Genomic DNA, 18,106 nt, shown 5'->3' on the forward strand with positions numbered 1-18,106 from the left:
GCCTATTAAGAATTTCAGAAATTCTATTCCTAATGGCTTTGGATCTCCCCATCTTCCATTTCCTTGCATGGACAGAGCTCCCTTTGAAGTCTTTGGAAGCTTTCTGTGAGAAAAATATATATACATGGGTGTGGAGCTGAAAATTGAGCTCATTGTTTTGCCCTTTTAAAATGTATTTTTCGAAGATTTGCCTTTCATATTGCAGATGGGAGAGAGGATGTGCAATTTTACCATGTGTAACATCTTTGCCTGAAAAGCTCAAAGTATTTGTAGATGTTGTTTAATGAATAGTTCCCATGTTTGCCTGCTGAGGAAGGCAGAGGTTTGTGTAATTTACTTCCATTTTACACCTGAGGAAACTGATATTTAAGGAAAAGAGGCTCAGAATTTCAACCAGTAGCAGAATTAAGAAAACAAGCCCAAACCTTGCCACCGGGCTAATGGTGCCATGTCTAATGATCCTGGAAGTTGAACATAACCTCCAAATGAAATGGTATCATTAGAAAAAAATTCACCATAGACATTATCATATTCCATTTTAGTATGAACCTTGCATTTATTATGTAGCATCATTTATATTTATTTTGACTGCTTCCTAGTTTATTGGCCTATTTGTAATTTCAGTAACTTCTGATTTGGGATCTATTACTGAAATTGAGTTTTAATAATGCTTTTGTAGTCATTCTAACTCATTCTAAGTAAGTGCATAAGAGAAACCAAACCGGATGTGGAAACACAGAACTAAAGTCTATCAGACAAAATTGCATTTTGAGCAATTTTACACAAAATAGTTAACACAAATTTTAGTTTTAATTTTAACACAAAATAGTTAACAAATATGCATGAAACTCCAAACTATGAATTTAAGGTCTCTTGGTAACTGTATGTGAATCAGGGCATAAATTCAACTGACTGTGTACATCAACATCATTTTTAGTAAAAAGATCAGATTGAATCCCAAGTAGTTCTGATTATGTCTAAATCATTTGTTTGCTCATTTAAGCAACTGGCAAAGAGCCAACTAAAATAATTTCAATCAGTGGAAATCATGTCAGTACTCTTTAAGAAGGGCTCATGAAAAAGTTAATATATCTTTACCATTATCTTTATGGTATATTGGTATATGGTATATTATTTTATACCGAAAGTTAATATATCTTTTACCATTTATTGAATCTCTAAAAATGTATGGCAGGAATCATTTAGATAAAATAAGCAAATCAGAACCCAAAGAAAACAAATGCCTCAAAAAACAAAAATGTAGTTCCTGACTTCAGGAAGCAAACTGTCTCAGTGGAGGGCAGCAAACAAACCAACTAAATTAATAAGAGCAACCAAAACCTCCTCTGACGGCTCATTCACGGACAAGTCTTGCGCTTCGGAAGGTCACAGGAAATTACAGACAAATATGTCACAACTTAAACTTGTGCCCATTTCTGTTCCCTATTTTCTCATCTCAACTCCTGTCCCCCTTGACATGATCTTTGTTGTCATTTCCCTCCCCACCTCAAGCTCAGCTCTAGAATTTTCTACCAGGAAAATCCCATAATATTCTTTCCTCTCCTATCTGGGACTGAACGGAAAGTCTGTATTTTAAACTCATTATGGGACTCACGGTCAATTTCAAGGAACATTTCTTTTAGCCTTAGAAGGTCTGTGTATATACCATAATAGGTGTTGTATTCCTTCATGCTGGGATACATGTTGATCTCTACATTTAAAATTATCCCTAGAGGTGCTTGGGTGGCTCAGTTGGTTAAGTGTCTGACTCCTGATTTTGGCTCAGGTCTTGTTCCCAGGGTCATGGGATCAAGCCCTACTTCCGGCTCCGTGCTGAGCATGGAGCCTGCTTGAGATTCTCTCTCTCCAGCTGCCTGAGTGGTTCAGTCAGTTGAGTGTCGGACTCTTGATTTCAGCTCAGGTCATGATCTCACGGTTTGTAAATTCGAGACCCTCATGGGGCTCTGTGCTGACAGCGCAGAGCCTGCTTAAGATTCTCTGCCCCTCTCCGTCTAGTGCTCTCTTTCTCTCTTTCAAAAATAAACATTTTTGTAAAAAAAGATTCTCTCTCTCCCTCTGTCCTTCCCCCACTTGCGCATGCACACTTGCACTCTCTCTGTCTCTAAAAATAAAAATAAATAAAAGATAAAATAAAATAATCCATTTGTCTAAAAATGCTAACCTAGTATCATTAGAAAAAAGAATTATAAGTGTCTTCACAAGACATGGAGGTAAGAACCTAATTTCTCACCCATATTGTCATCACCAGTGTGGTATGTAGTTAAATAGCTTACAGAATTTCCTCTGTTTTATCTTTGAAATGACTTACTATCACAAGGCACATTTAATTTCTGTCTATAAAATATAAGCCAGTAGATAAAGCTTTATTTTTATTTCACTATTAAGAAAATTAAAAAGCAAGAATAAAAAATTAGGTCTCCAGTGTGTTGGGCGTTTTCGGTGGATCTTCAGACAAAGAAAGGAAAAGCTGGCTTGACTTAGAGGATCTTCCATACCTGATGGTATGGTTTATTTTGTTTTGTTTTGTTTTGTTTTTGTTTTCGGTTTTGGTTTTTTTGCTATGGAAACCTGTGGCTTGAAGGAATCTAAAGGGAGGAAATATTCTGCTTTTCTTCAAAAAATGGTACTCCTGCTTATGGGCAAAATAAACCCTTTATAAAGCAGCAGAAGCCATCTTAATTTGCGGTCATCACTGAAAGACATTTCCAGGCTGGGAAGAATTTTTTTCAAGGTATTTAAAAACCATCTACCCTAACAAAAGAAAAATGTGTTTTTTTCAGGTCACTTCACCATACCTGACGATGAATATGTTTTTAATTAAAGCCTGGACACAAAACTAGCTTACTGAAAATCATTGTGATGCCTGATCACTTTCCCGAGACACCTACCATCATTGGTACTGATGGCTAACTCTTGACACCCCTGAGGCCACTTTATGTGTTCAGCAGTTAGAAAGGTGATTTCTGAGGCCTGGCAGCTGTTGGTGTTAAAGCTATTGTGTGGGAAACAAAAACCATTCTGTTCTGTTCCCCAGCCGCCTTTGTATCATTGATACAGGAGCTATTTCATAAATGGGTTATAATTCTTTACCAGGGAATTTCATTACTGCCTATGCTTCAGTGTTAATGTGCACTTCCAGATAGCGGAGGGGAATGTCTGAACATACCCCTGTGGAAGGAATCTTGGAGTTCTGACCTCTGTCAAGATGCTGGCATTTTAAGTCTGTTAATTGGACCTGTGACTAAATGCCATCATACTGAGGGGGTTTTGGGGTGATAGTGGACTTTGGAGCTGACAGCCAAGAAAGAATTCTTGAAGACATCTTTGGTGCAAAAAGATGATTTTATTAAAGCACAGGGACAGGACCCGTGGGCAGAAAGAGCTGAACTGGGGTTGTGAAGACTGACTGATTATATACCTTCAGGTTGGGAGGGGTTAGGGACAGTGTAAGTCTCTAAGGAATTTTGGAAGCAAGGTTTCCAGGACCTTGAGGGGCTAGCTGTTGTTAGGAAAACATCTTTTATTACTGTCTAGTAAAACCTCAGTCATGAGACCCTTCAGATGTACGTCAGGTGCCATATGCTTGGAGTTAGAACTGCCAACATATACTTGGAGGTTAAAGATAAATGAGGCTTGGAAAGTAATTTTTATGTGTTTAAGGAGACACACGATCCTGGGGGGTCAGGCATAATGTTCAGCTCTTTTGCCCCTAGCAAAGTATCATCATCAAGGCAGCTGAGCTCCTACAGGGAGGTCACTCTGCCTGTTTCAAGGACTTGTCAAGGGGCTGTAGGCAGTAAGGAAATTTAATTTTTCATTTGCCTTTGTTTCCCACAACTCCATGGCAAGCACTTAAACCCCCTTACGTCTTGATGAAGGTGATATTAGGAAACAGAGTCTATAGGTTGGTTTCTGGAGATTAGGCTATGGATAAGATTGCCTTTTTCTTCCATTTTACTAAGTTATCTGTAAACTGAAGGAGATTCCTGTCCTGCATGACTGTGATCTCTATCAGTCAGCCACTTGCTTTCTTTCCTTCCCCCCTGTTCTTGGGCAGCCAGGAGTGTCCAAGGAATAGCGTACATATCCCCCCTGGGGGAGGGGTTGCTGTTAGTCTGTACTTTGCCCTCAGCTTGCCCCACACTCTCTCATCAATACCAACTTCTATGCTCCCAGTCTCCCTTGCGGTAAACCACCAGACCCAAGGCTGGCTGGAGTGTGAATCAGCTGCCACCCTACCTGTCTTGGAAATAAATCAATCAAAACACAGTTCATGGTGGCACCCACATATACTGGAATTAACTGCTTTTCTCAAAAAATTCCTCATCGACCCCTCTTGGGAAATTCTTCTAGGCCAGATTAGCGTGACATTTATTTGGAGGACAGACATTTTTCACCCTAACGATACATTCATTATTGTCATTTGGAAAATGTGTCAGGTTAGGGAACTTTCAGTTGCATATCCAAGAAACAAGCTGTCCGAAACAACTGAGGAAACGTGGTAGACTGCATCCTTCTCCCCAGCTATTCCTCTCTCCCTGAGCTCTGCCCTTTGAGGTTCCTCCCACTACAGGTGAATCTCCTTCCCCATCTCATGGGTAGTGGGCTCAGCCCCATGACTTGCTTTGGCCAGGCTGAAGAGGTATTGCTTAGTCTTACTTTATGCACTTCTACCATTGCCAGAAGAACATTCGCCAGCTATCTCTCATCAAAATAAAGACAGGGAGATGTGAGGCCAATCTGGAATCTGCAAGTTGGAGCCAAACCCAGCTGAATCCAGCCTTCAGATGTACTGTAACCCAGAGATGCATGAGTGAGGAAAAACAACAGCTGTTTTAAGCCAATGCCTTTTGTGGTAGTTTGTTATGTAGCACTACTGTGGTAATAGCTGACTGATATTTATTGCTCATATAATTGAAGACTCCAAAGGCAGTGTGGGTTTCAGACAGAGTGTGAAAGGAGTTTCTTTTTTTTTTTAATTTTTAATGTTTATTTATTTTGAGAGAGAGAGAGAGAGAGAGAGAGAGAGCGAGCATGAATGGGGGAGGGGCAGAGAGAAAGGGACACACAGAATCTGAAGCAGGCTCCAGGCTCTGAGCTATCAGCACAGAGCCGGATGCAGGGCTTGAACCCACGGACCATGAGATCATGACCTGAGCCAAAGTTGGTCACTCAACGGAGCCACCCCGGTGCCCCTCTTTTTTTTTTTTTTTTTAATGTTTATTTATTTTTGAGAGAGAGAGAGAGAGAACAAGTGGGGGAGGGGCAGAGAGACAGGGAGACACAGAATCCAAAGCAAGCCCCACAGAACCCAATGTGAGGCTCAAACTCACAAGCTGTGAGATCATGACCTAAGCCAAAGTCGGAGGCTCAACTGGCTGAGCCACCCAAGAACCCTGAAAGGAATTTCTGTTCCATGTCTTTGTGATTCTGTTGGAGCTTCAACCAGGATTGTTTCCTGCTTGGTGTCATGATGACTATACCATTTCAGGCTTCACATCTATACCCCAATACTATCTAGAAGGCAAGAGGTTTCTCTTTTTCAACCACCATATAAAAGTCCTGGGATTCAGTCTGATTAGGCCAACATAGGTCATGTGTCTATCCTGGGCCAATTATTGAGCAAGGAGGGTATGGTTATGTGACTTGGTTTATGTCAATTGGAGTCCCCTCTTAAAGATGGGAGCAAGCTCAATCTCTTCCAGAATTCATGGTGTGCCTCATTAAAGGTGGGAGCATGCTGAAAGGCACCAGCAGCATTAATTATGGAGAGTCTAAAATATCCAAACATTACATTATATTACATTATTTGGGTCAAGACCTATTCTACCTCCATATTGCTAGGCTAGCTAGAGCTAGAGATAAGGGTTCTATCCTCTAAATTTCACATGTTCCTTGGTGGATGGCAAAGCATGTGGCCACATCCAAGCTACCTCAGGCACTGGAAGGTCAGTGGGAGCCAAGCTTTACATAGGACTTTACCATTAGCCTACTGGATTTCCAAACTCTTAGTAACTCACGATTTTAAGAAAATTCAAAATAGATTTGGTCTATTGGAATTTGAATATCTCTGAGCTGTAGGATGAGTTAATGCTGATGTGATGAGAATTTAACTGAGTGGAGTGCATTGGTGTGGCTGTCATTCCACTGCCTTATGGACTCCATTGTAACTGATGAGAAGTCAGTTGTAATTCTTCCAGACATCAAATAAAAATGTATGTTGAATTAATGAATTAAAAATAGAACTAAGGTCAAACTGAAAAAAGGTGGGGGTAGGGAGCACTCCTAGGTAGCTCAGTTTGTTAAGCATCCAACTCTTGGTTTTGGCTCAGGTCATGATTTCATGGTTCATGGGTTCACTGACAATGCAAAGCCTGCTCAGGTTTCTCTCTCTCTCTCGCTCTCTCTCTCCCTCTCTATGCCCCTCCCCCACATGCTCTTTCTCTCCCTTTCTCTCAAAATAAACAAATAAACTTAAAAAAAAAAATAGAACTAAGGACTATCGACACAATAGAACATCCTTTCAAGAATACCCTACTCTTTTTATCTTTGTAAATCTTTCCTTCATACATTTACTGCTTCCACTGAAGCCTTTGCAGGAAAGTGAATCAAATAAATCAACTCAAGAAAGTTTTCCAAACATGGGCATTAAAATGATCACCAGTAGGGGCGCCTGGGTGGCTCAGTCGGTTAAGCGTCCGACTTCAGCTCAGGTCACGATCTCGAGGTCTGTGAGTTCGAGCCCCACATCAGGCTCTGGGCTGATGGCTCAGAGCCTGGAGCCTGCTTCCGATTCTGTGTCTCACTCTCTCTGCCCCTCCCCCATTCATGTTCTGACTCTCTCTGTTTCAAAAATAAATAAACATTAAAAAAAAATTAAAAAAAAAAATAAAATGATCGCCAGTTACCTTCTCTTCTTCTAAGAGTTCTCCTTGACCTCAGAGCATCTGAAAGTTTGAATAACTCTTAATCATCCAACATGTTTTTGTCATTCAACTAAGGTTTGTCATTCTACAAATTACTGAACACATGTGTGCAAGGCACTGTGCTAAGTGGTGTGAGGGACGCAGAATGGAAAGAATTAATATTTGCCTTAAATTATCCAACAATTGTAATCTCATTGTTGTTCAAGTTTTCAGGGTGATCTTGGACAGAAGGAAAGGTTGAGACCTTTCATAAAACTATGGATTCTTAAGGAGCAACTTGTCTATCTTCTTGTGGGATTATTTACCTCATTGTTTCTAATCATAAAGGGCCTCAGTTTTGTAAGAAACATCCATCAGCAATAAGAAAAAAATTATGTAAACCAAGCATTTTTATGTGAGCCAGACTAGGTATTAGGTATTTTCCCAAACTCATGTTAATATCTTAAAAATTATTTTCCATAAATTTCACCATGGCTGTGCATGGGCATTTAGTCTGATTTGCCAGTAGTGTCCTGGTTAAATAACTCTTCTACGTAATTGCCAATCTGGAAGCACAGACTCAGCTACATCTTCTTTAAGTCTCTCTTTTTCTTTGTATCTTTTATTCCAGTTGGGTTACGCCTTGAACCATACAAATAGAAAACTAACATTGGAACCGAAAATAACTGTCAATGCCAAGATTGTTGTGGTTGGTGCATCCAGTGTTGGAATTTCCTTCCTAGAGACGCTGGTATTTTGGTGAGTTGTTTTACTTTATTTGTTTGTTTTTAAAGAGGATCTTCTCTTCTATACCTGAAAGGTTGTTTTGAAAGAAAAGACCTGAAGTTTTTTTGCCACCCCATATACCTTGCCTAGGTGGATTGATGAAGCAGTGAAATATTCTAGACTGAGGGTTGGCAAACTATTGCTCCTGGGTCAAATGTGGCTTTCTACCTGCTTTTGTAAATAAAACTTTATTGGAACACAGTCACATTTATTTATATGTTGTCTCTGTTTTCTTGATACAGTGGCAGATTTGAGAGACCGTGACAGGGACTGTTTAGCCTGCAATGCTCAAAATACGTACACTCTGACCCTTTCTAGAATTTTGCCAACCTTAGTCTATACTAGTGTTTCCCTCATTTGTTGAATCATAAGAATCACCTAGAGCATTTGTTAGACTCCCAGACTCAGCACCAGACAGGAACACAGAACACAGAATCAGGAACTCCCAGGGAGGGCTCTGGGGATCTACATTTTAGCAAGTGCTCCATATGATCAGGCAGATTTGGGAACCGGTTTTGACACTGCACATCACAAATAGGCTTTCTGAAATGGCAGACAAACCAGGACCTTTCTTCCATACCCTGCATTTTAGGTGCCAGGGAACAGAGTAAAACCCCCCAGGGAAGACTGAGGCCTTCGCATCCCTTCAGTGCTGTTTTTTTTTTTTTTAATCCTCACAGCACTAAATGGGTTTCCTTTCAGAGCACATTTTACTGATAGGTGATTCCTGAGAATTCTCAGCTTCCCCTGACTAGCTCTCCATCTGCTCACTGAATTTCAGCCCCTCATTGACAGGAAGAGCCCTGGGTTATTGTCCAAGAACTTGGGTTCATGGCCTGGCATCACCAGCACATGATGCAGAACCCTAGATGTGTTACCTCATTTTCTCTCAGACTTGGTTTCCTCATTTATTTTTTTTTATTTTTTTAAAGTTTATTTATTTATTTTTTGAGAGAGAGAGAGAGAGAGAGAGAGAGCAAGGGAGAGGCAGAAAGAGGGAGAGACAGAATCCCAGGCTCCAAGCTGTGAGGAGCCCGACGCAGAGCTCGAACTCAAACTGTGAGATCATGACCTGAGCTGAAATCAAGAGTTGGATGCTTAAGTGACTGAGCCACCCAGGCATCCCTGCTCATTTATTTTTTTAAAAAAACTTTCATAGATGTCTTTTTAAAAAAATTTAATGTTTATTTATTTTTGAGAGAGAGGGAGACAGAGTACAAGTGGGGGAGGGGCAGAGAGAGAAGGAGACACAGAATCTGAAGCAGACTCCAGACTCCGAGCACAGAGACTGATGCAGGGTTCGAACTCACAAATGGTGAGATCATGACCTAAGCCAAAGTCTGATGCTTAACCAACTGAGCCACCCAGGTGCCCCAATAAAGTCTCATAGTCTCATAGATGTCTTAAAAGAGCTTGGCTTTGGAGAACCACAGACTCCTGAATCAAGAGTCCAGTTTTTTCTAAATCTCTTGCTCAGGATCACATGAGAAATTTTAGCTCCTATTCAAAACTGTAGGTGCTAAAAGATAAGCAGAAGATGGGAAAAAGCTCCCCACTAGCACTCCTCCAGAAGCCAGCAAAAGTACTGGTCCAAAGAAGATGGGTGAGGGTTAAGGGTTAGACAAGGAAAGGGGTGGAGGAAATGACCCCTCCCAGGTGTTTGCACTTAGTTGATAAGGAGACAAGCTAATCCCGAATGGTTACTTTGCTCATTTGACATCACATTAACCAGATAAAGATTTTTTTCACTTTCCAGCCAATTTGTTCAGTTATCTGGATCATACCCCTAGTTAATCAGAAATAAGTCACATGTCATTATTGAAATTAGCAACAGAGCTCACATGCTTTAAATATTGTGGTCAGTCTATAGCAATCTTTCATTGCAAGAAAGAAATAATGAGAAGCACCCAGGAACATCCATTTTCCCGTGTGTGCCACACTACAGTTTGAGGGCTCTCCTCATTCTGAGGGGTCTCTTCATCTAAGACTCTGAGCAGCAAGTCATATGTGACCATTTCTGAGTGATTTATCAGTGTGGACTTGTGAAATAGTAGTCAAGAAGTTACCAGAAACAGGTCTGAAATCTTCATTCAGCTACATACTTAGTCATGGTCTTATTTTAAATGATTACATTAAGATATATACATATCATTTTCTTTTTGTGGAATCAACTTAGATTTAATAAAGACAAGAATAAATTTGGATATAAGTACTTGGTTGATTAAATTCCTCAATCAGACAGACCTTTTTAAAGCATTTTAAAGTACTCACAGTTCTCTGTCATCGTTACAGATTACGTATACTAAAAATAGACTGGTATCAGTTTACGGATCTTGAATCCTTCACAGAGGAAATAGTTTTCTCATTATTTTCCCTAATTATTTTAAATTAGCAATCACCATAGTAACCTACTACATATTTTACTTACCAGCTTAACTGCATTTGAACTAGATGTTATAAATGATTTGACCCGAAATGAAATGGAAGTGATCACCAGACACTGACCCCCAATGAGGATTGAATCCAGATTTTAGAGGCAAGATTTAGAAAAATTGCCCTCCTGAGTTCCTGCACCACACTATCAGACTCAGCTGAGGCACTTCAGTTCCTGCAAAACCCATCTGAGGCCCAGTACAGCAACCTCTTTTTCCAGAAAGCCTGATAATCCTGTCATCTGGAATCTAAACAGACAACCCTTTGTCCTCGTGTTGTGTGCATGCAAAAAAATTAGAAAGCATTTGTCCTCTTCAAAGGACACCAAAGGCAATCCTTGTACAAATTCTTACCCCTTGTTACATCCTTCTTTCCTCAAGTGCTAAGGTGCTACTGGGGGAGCCGAAGGGATTTGCCCTTAGTCATCAACTAATACAGTAGGACAAGGCTCTATGCAAGGGGGGAATAGTGAACATGATGTTTCAATTGTTTTTTTTTTTTTTTTTGGTAAAGCATTCTATCTGGTCCTTTGCTGTTACCCATCCAGTTACATCTGCACAGACACACCTTATCTCTGGTTGTCAGGCCTGTGGGTCCCCCTGCATCTTCATGTCCTTACCCGGTCAAGGTCTCCTGGGCCCCCGGTTCCCAGTGACATGTATGACAAGTGTTTTCTTAGGGACACATACCAGTATCCCTTGGGGTGCTCCCACCCTTCCACCCCTATTCAGTCTTCCAGGGCTGAGCTAAAGAGCGGTAGCCCTGCTCTCACAGCTTCCTGCAAACTCTGTCAGGCTTCCTGAGGCTCTTGACTGGCTGATGGAGAAGGGTGGGGGTGTAGGGTAACTCAGGGTCAGGGTGAGCCTCAGCTCATTTGTTCCCCGTGCCCCAGGGCATATGCATTTATCTTCTCAGGATACTGTGTCCAAGAAACTCCAAGAGGAGCCCAGGAGGGAATGTGTTTGGGCCCCAACACCCCACCCTATGGCTCACCCTATGTGAGCTCAAGCCACATGCATATCCTGGCCTTTCCTGATAACCTTCCCTGCCAGGGCATGGATTTCCATGGTGATCACCAGGAGCTGAGTAGGAGACCAACAGCTGGCATCGAGTCAGGACCAGGGGAACTTACTTGGTGTAGGGCATGAAGAGGAGGAAACCCCCACTTATCCTATGGTGTAGAGGGCAGTGAATTGGAAGGGAAAGGCAGTTCTTAAGACATTTTATTGTGAATTATTTAGGTTCTTCAGCATCCCAAGACATTCACATGATGGACCTGAACTATTTTTAAATTATGGTTCTCATGATTGATAGGTCATGTTCACTTGGCTGCCCCACTTCTTTGGGAATGAATGTTCTTGGCTTGGACAGTATAAGTATTTCATATATATTATCCTTCTCAGTACTTGTATTAATAAGACTTGTCTAAAACCCCAATCATGGGGAAAAGCAGAAAGAACCTGGCCTCAGCTGTCAGCCCCCTTCTGCTGCCAATCAGTGCTATGGCCTGTCTTCCTCACTGTGCTGAGGTCATGGCAGGGACTCCCATGGTCCTGCCAGCCCAAAGATCTGTCACCCAAGGAACACCAATCTTATCTGAGGCCTAAAAGGAACTTCATCTTCTTGGTTCACAGCCAGGCCTGGAGGTGAGCATCTATCACCTGTCAGGGAAACACTATTTCCTGGAGGAGAGCTTTGCAACGAAGTCTGAAAGCTCTTTTCAGAGAGCAGGAGGCTCTTTCCCACAAAATGTTAAGAGGTTATATTTTCACCAGCCACCTCATGCATGAAGTCCCTCTCTGCCGAACCCCCAAAATGTCATGCTTTGAATACTTCAAGCTTTCCGCTGAAGTACTCCAAAATCATTTTTTAAAGAGAAAAGGAGAAATGCCATACCCCAAAAAGGGTGGGTGGGAACCAGGTCTGTGAACTCGTCTTACGTTTCACGTCCTTCTTATAGTGTGGCCGGTGGAACAGCAGCGTCACCATCACCTGGGAGCTCGCTAGCAATGCAGAGCCCCAGGCCCTGTCCCAGACAGTGTCCCAAGTAGATAGCACCCCCCCCCAAACAAATTACACAGAACGGTTTCTTCGCTATCTCTAGGGCATGAACTCACTGAGCTGAAGCAGTTACTGGTTTATTCTGTTTCAGCTCTTGTGTCTCCCTGCTTCAGTGCGTTACATTATTTACTCCTAATTATGGAGCAGCTCCTTTTAATCCATTGTTTTAAAATCCTTCCTAATTAAATTCTGAGGTAAAGAATCTCTTGAGGAGCCTGCAGTGGCATCCTGGGATGACAGTGACTGAAAGCAGCCCCGGGTGGTATCCCAACAACCCTTTGTGCGCCTAGAGAAACACACACTTGGATTCACAGAAAGCGCTGGTGGGCGGGAGGGCCCAGGCCCACCTCTTCCACTTCTACCACCACAAAGAGTTTTCTCAACAAAAACAAAACAAACAAACAAACAAACAAACAAACAAAGACAAACCCAAAGAATCTCATCAAGGGGTAAAATCTCTGATTTTCTACCTAAACATGGATCCCTCATCAGGTTGGGTGCGTGGGGGCCACTAAGAATAGCTTGAACTGAGGAGGTCACGTTTGCAGAGCCGCAGTTGTGCCCGGATGACCAGGTCTCCTGTTATGGGGCTGCATATCCGGCACAGCTGTGGGATCTGGCAGCAGCCAGCCCAGCGCTTGCAGCTTAATTAGACTTTTTTATCTTTACGTTTGTCTGAGGACATCTGAAACCTTCAGTGTGGCCTGTCACTAATTAGGTGACTAATTAAATAGTGCTTACTTGCTGAGCTCAGAGCTAAACCCCAGTGAACAGGTTGGTGACTGCCATTGTTCTCTACTGTTGGTCTCGGCCCCATGAACGGATGGACATGTGCTCTCCCTGATTGTCCTTTTGAGACGAGGGCAAATGCAGCATGGCGGCCAGGCCCGTGGCACGTGCAGCGCTGCCCTCCGAGGTGCCTGGGGAGGAGGCAGACTGGGCAGGTCGCGTCTTGCCGTATTGTTGTGTTGGCATCACAATGGGACCTGTCAGGAGCCCATACGGAGGCCCGTCTTGTGGCTGGAGTGGGGTGGGGAGGGTAGGGACAGCTACGTGTCAAGCTCAGAGGGTCTGGCCTTCCCAGGCAGAAAGACCTGACATTCTGCCACTGGAAAATAATGACCAGACTCCCTGGTGTTGTGAATCACAATCGAGTTTCCTAACTGAATCCAGTATTTAAATGTAATTAATTATAAATGAAAAAAATCTTCATTTATTGAAATTATCCACTCCTGTTCATTTCAGGATAACTCTTCTTATCTCCTACCTTCACCACTTTAGAGACTCAGAACAAAAGAAAAGCAAGACTCTTTGAGCAATATTAGGCCGTTTTTGGGATCAGCTCATTGTCATTTTTTGTGGGTTTTTTTCATGATTCTTTGAGGCTAAGGATGTTAATTAGGGAATGTATTCTTCATGATCACAAAAACATAACCACAGGTGTCAACTGAGTAATAAACTCACGCACTCCGTCTCCACCCTCTACTACTGTTTCATTTTCAAATGATGATGTCGGCACCTGCCTTCGGTTACATTCCTTCAAAAGCTGAAAACAAAGAACGTGGATGCAAGCAGTTTATTTGGGGGCCATCCCAGGAAATCACCTGAGAGAGCAGGGTGGTGAGGTGGGAAAGGGAGGGAAGTCAGCAACACCCCCAAAAAGCATTTGTCAGCAGGTTGCTGTGGGCAACTGAGACTCAATCCTATACTGGGACCCTTCAAAGGACACAATGGAGATTGGCCCCTCTTTGTGTGAGGAAGCTGTGGTATTTACCCACCAGTTCCTGTCCTTCTGGTCACATGGTCACCCTGAACTGTTCTTCCAGCCTGTCCCTCCAGCTCCCATGGTCAAAAGATGTCCCCAGGCAGACAGGAACAGGAAAGCAGTGGGGTGGGAGAACCTTTTGCGGTTGATATAGGTAGGCTCCCTACCATCCCAATTTCTTTAGTCAGTTCTTTCTTTCTTTTTCTTTTTTTTTTTTTTTGTAAATGTTTATTTATTTTGGAGACAGAGAAAGAGACAGAGTGTGAGCAGAGAGGGGCAGACAGAGAGGGAGACACAGAATCCAAAGCAGGCTCCAGGCTCTGAGCTGTCAGCACAGAGCTTGACGCCCACGAACTGTGAGATCATGACCTGAGCCTAACCAACTGAGCCACCCAGGTGCCCCTAGTCTTGTTCTTAATTAATATTCAGTTGTCCTTTGGTGAAATACAGGGGCAGAGATGAAGGCAGAGAAAAAGCAAGGCTAGATAAGAAGACTGTGTCAAGAGGTTTTCAAGGCCACCTCTCTTCCCAGGCATTTTTGTAGCTCTAAAGAGGATCCAGTGTACTCCACCAGAAACCTTGGCTGGAAGAAAAGGTGGCCTTAAAAGCATGTGTTGGCAAATACTTTATTTCTAATTTGGGACAGAGATAAGGTTAGATCAGTAGTTTTCAAACTGTGGTCTGTGGACCAGCACTTCTGCATTGCTTAGGGATCTGTTGGAGATGCAGATACCCAGATGCCACCCTATAAGGATTGAATCAGAAATGCAGGGGGAGGTGTGGGAATCTGTGTTTTCACACCCCTGGGGGTCAGGATCCAGGAACCACTGAGTTAGAGAGCTCTCCCATGACTGATGGGGCCCAGGAAAATCATCCAAAGTCTGTGAACCTGTTTCTTCACCTGTACAATGGGGAGAGAACCCAGAATCTCTCCTCCTACACTGGCACGAGGGTTAAATCAGGTGATAACACACAAAGCATCTGGTAAAGCCTATCACTCCAAGCTTATTAGACTGGCACCTCCCCACTAATTAAATTTACATATCTAGTTTCCTTGTGGGAGCCTCACATTGTCTCTAATAGGAGGGAAGAGCCTGGGGAGGTAGGGTCTTCATATGGAAGATACTCTCTCCCCTGAGGATTAAGGATGAATCAGAGGTGTTTCTTGCCAGTATATGTGTTTGCTCCCTGCTAGAGGTCCTGGTCTGGCAAAGATGCTCTCTTGAAATTCAGTTAGGGGCGCCTGGGTGGCTCAGTCGGTTAAGCGTCCGACTTTGGCTCAGGTCATGATCTGGTGGTCCGTGAGTTCGAGCCCCACGTCGGGCTCTATGCTGACAGCTCGGAGCCTGGAGCCTGTTTCAGATTCTGTGTCTCCCTCTCTCTCTGACCCTCCCCTGTTCATGCTCTGTCTCTCTGTCTCAAAAATAAATATGTTAAAAAAAAATTAAAAAAAAAAAAAAAGAAATTCAGTTAAAATGGCTACTATCTCTGATTTACCATCAGGAGTACCAAGCAAGCCGACCAATGCTCTGTGGTGTTTCTGTTTTGCAAAAGTGCTTGACTGCAGAGAAAACTGGTGTTATGCCCTGCCCTGTTAGCTGTCTACCCAGGCTGAGGGATAGAAATCCCTTATGGACCAAAGACTCTCATGGTCATAATGGCCACATCTTTGGCTCCCACTGACCATCACTACCTAATGGGCTGCCAATGGATGTTTCTTAAGCCCTTTCATGATACTTGGATGCTTTTCAAACATTAATCTGGACATATTTTGGGTCCTCTCTTTTGCCACTAACCTCAAGTTTATCATGTACGTCTTGAGGGGGCTCTGAGTGCACCCCACACCCCAAATCCAGGAATTCCACTGCATTAAAAACAAAACAACAGGGGCGCCTGGGTGGCTCAGTCGGTTAAGCGTCCGACTTCGGCTCAGGTCATGATCTCTCAGTCTGTGAGTTCGAGCCCCGCGTCGGGCTCTGTGCTGACCGCTCAGATCCTGGAGCCTGTTTCAGATTCTGTGTCTCCCGCTCTCTGACCCTCCCCCATTCATGCTCTGTCTCTCTCTGTCTCAAAAATAAATAAACGTTAAAAAAAAATTAAAAAAAAAAATTTAAAAAAAAAACAAAAAAAAAATAAAACAACAAAACAAAACAAAGAACAAGGCCAAAACAAAAAATTCACTTTTTACTTATGTGTCTCAAATATTTAACGGATCATATACTTCCTTCATTGAAACTTATATTAAACTCTACCCACCTTTCTTATGCACCCAAAATCACTGGGAGCCCCTCACTTTTCTGTGCCTAGAACAGTGGTTCTCAAAATGGAACACCAACATGGACATCATTTGGGAACCTGTTATAGAAATACAAATTCTCAGGTCCCACCCCAGACCTACTGTATCAGAAACCTGGAGAACGGGGTCTAGGGATCTTTGTTTAAACAAGCCCTCCAGGAGTGACTCGGACTTTAGTGGCACTAGGTCAATGCCAACTGTCCCCATCCTACTGTCCGCACCTTTCTCATGTGCAGCCTCAGTTCCCAAAAGACAAAAGACACCGTACACACTCAGTCACAGCTCCCTGACCCCGACTCAGCTCTGAATCCACTAGTCACTTTCTTGCATCCCTGTACCTTCAACCGATTACAGAAGTGACTACAAGCACTTTGAGGGAACAAGGAGGTGTCAAACTGGCCCTTCTCGTACAGCATTTGATATTGGGTGGCAGTTGGGAGAAGCCTGGAGACATGGGAATGGTCCTTCTGTAGAGGTGTGAGGTAGTCATACCCTCTGGGGGATTGGAGTGCTTGGAGCCACAGTTGAAACCCAGACAAGGCAAGGCCAGTTCCTGGGCACATGGCTTCTGGAGACCGTGTTAATCCCTAACTGAAATTCTCTGAAGATAATTTCTCTCAAAAGGACAACCAGAATCTTTCCAATCCTTACCAACATAGTAAGGCACTTGTGCAAAAAAAAAAAAAAAAAAGCCCTGAGTTTCCTTTTATTTTAAGAACTAATGATGGAGAAACATGTTATGATCAGCATCCTAGACATGAGCGTAATGTTGAGCAACTTTTTCTCTAAGCAACAGATTGTGAAAATTCCAGACTTAACAACTCTGTACATCAGAGCTATTTGTGGGGGTGGGGCTGGGATGGGGGTGGAGGTGGAGGTGATAGTGATAAAAAGAGTTTCCTGGGCCCCTATTCCTGATGCTACAATTCCAGGAATATGTATTTTTAAGAATCCCCAGGTAATTCTAACATGCACCTGGGTATAGTAACCATTTGTGTAGACATTTCCTCAAAATTGGCAGCTCTTATCTGTAAGGAAACTTATTTCCCCCTATAATTGCTCATTGTAATTAACCTGTTTTTATGAGCTTGTTTTCCAAACCACATTTTCTAATTCTCAACAAATCATATATAACTTCTATGTCATATCATTACTTCAGGGCTTACTTACTAGGCATAATTATTAACTTATCATTAAACATGACATAGCTGAAGTCATTACCCCATATCATAGTATTTACACACTAAATTGGACCTAGTAGAAAGCATCTCATATACTTCATGCTTAAACTATCACCATTAAGAATAAAGGTTCAAGAATATATAAATGCCATGCATGAGGAAACCTGACCATATGGTGTCTATAAAGCCTTGTAACCACGAGCATTTGCCCCAAGCAGCAAACCTGTCCTTATCCCCACTCCACACCTCCACAAGTGACCTCATCACTTTTGGATCCCCACAATGCTCCTTTCCAGTCTTAGGGAACTGATTGATTGGTGTCTTACATGTTGCCATCTCTTGTGTGCAGAGGCTTTCCAGCTGGTCTTTCATAGCTGCTGTCTTAGTATTTACATCTTCTATATGCTCCATGTATATAAAAATATGATCAGAGTACAAATGTGTAACATTTTTACTCTTATGTACATAATCATTTCCCGTAAATTATAAAGCAAAATCCAATTTCATCTTAGTTTGTTTTGCCAGACTTCCAAATTTTATTCTTATTCGTTAAGTGACCATTTCAAACATTACATTCATTTTCATTTTTTCAGTTAGGATTTATGTGTTATTTTTATGCAGAGATACACAAGCTTTTCATCTGAGTTCCTGAATCCCC

The 18,106-nt window shown here is 42.4% G+C and overlaps 1 protein-coding gene across 3 annotated transcripts in view; it reads left to right on the forward strand.

Moving 5' to 3' along the window:
* CFAP61 (cilia and flagella associated protein 61) overlaps nt 1-18,106 on the forward strand; it is a 280,127-nt gene that overhangs the window by 157,807 nt on the left and 104,214 nt on the right. For 2 of the 3 annotated variants that reach the window (XM_007096562.3, XM_042980979.1), the window contains one exon: nt 7,558-7,685. In XM_007096562.3, the coding sequence (XP_007096624.1) occupies nt 7,558-7,685 (128 nt within the window). Of the gene's footprint in view, nt 1-7,557; nt 7,686-18,106 lie in introns of those variants that run through there. The other variant, XM_042980984.1, reaches the window with a different exon arrangement.

Source organism: Panthera tigris, chromosome A3, assembly GCF_018350195.1.
Source record: "Panthera tigris isolate Pti1 chromosome A3, P.tigris_Pti1_mat1.1, whole genome shotgun sequence".
NCBI classification, from domain to species: domain Eukaryota; kingdom Metazoa; phylum Chordata; class Mammalia; order Carnivora; family Felidae; genus Panthera; species Panthera tigris.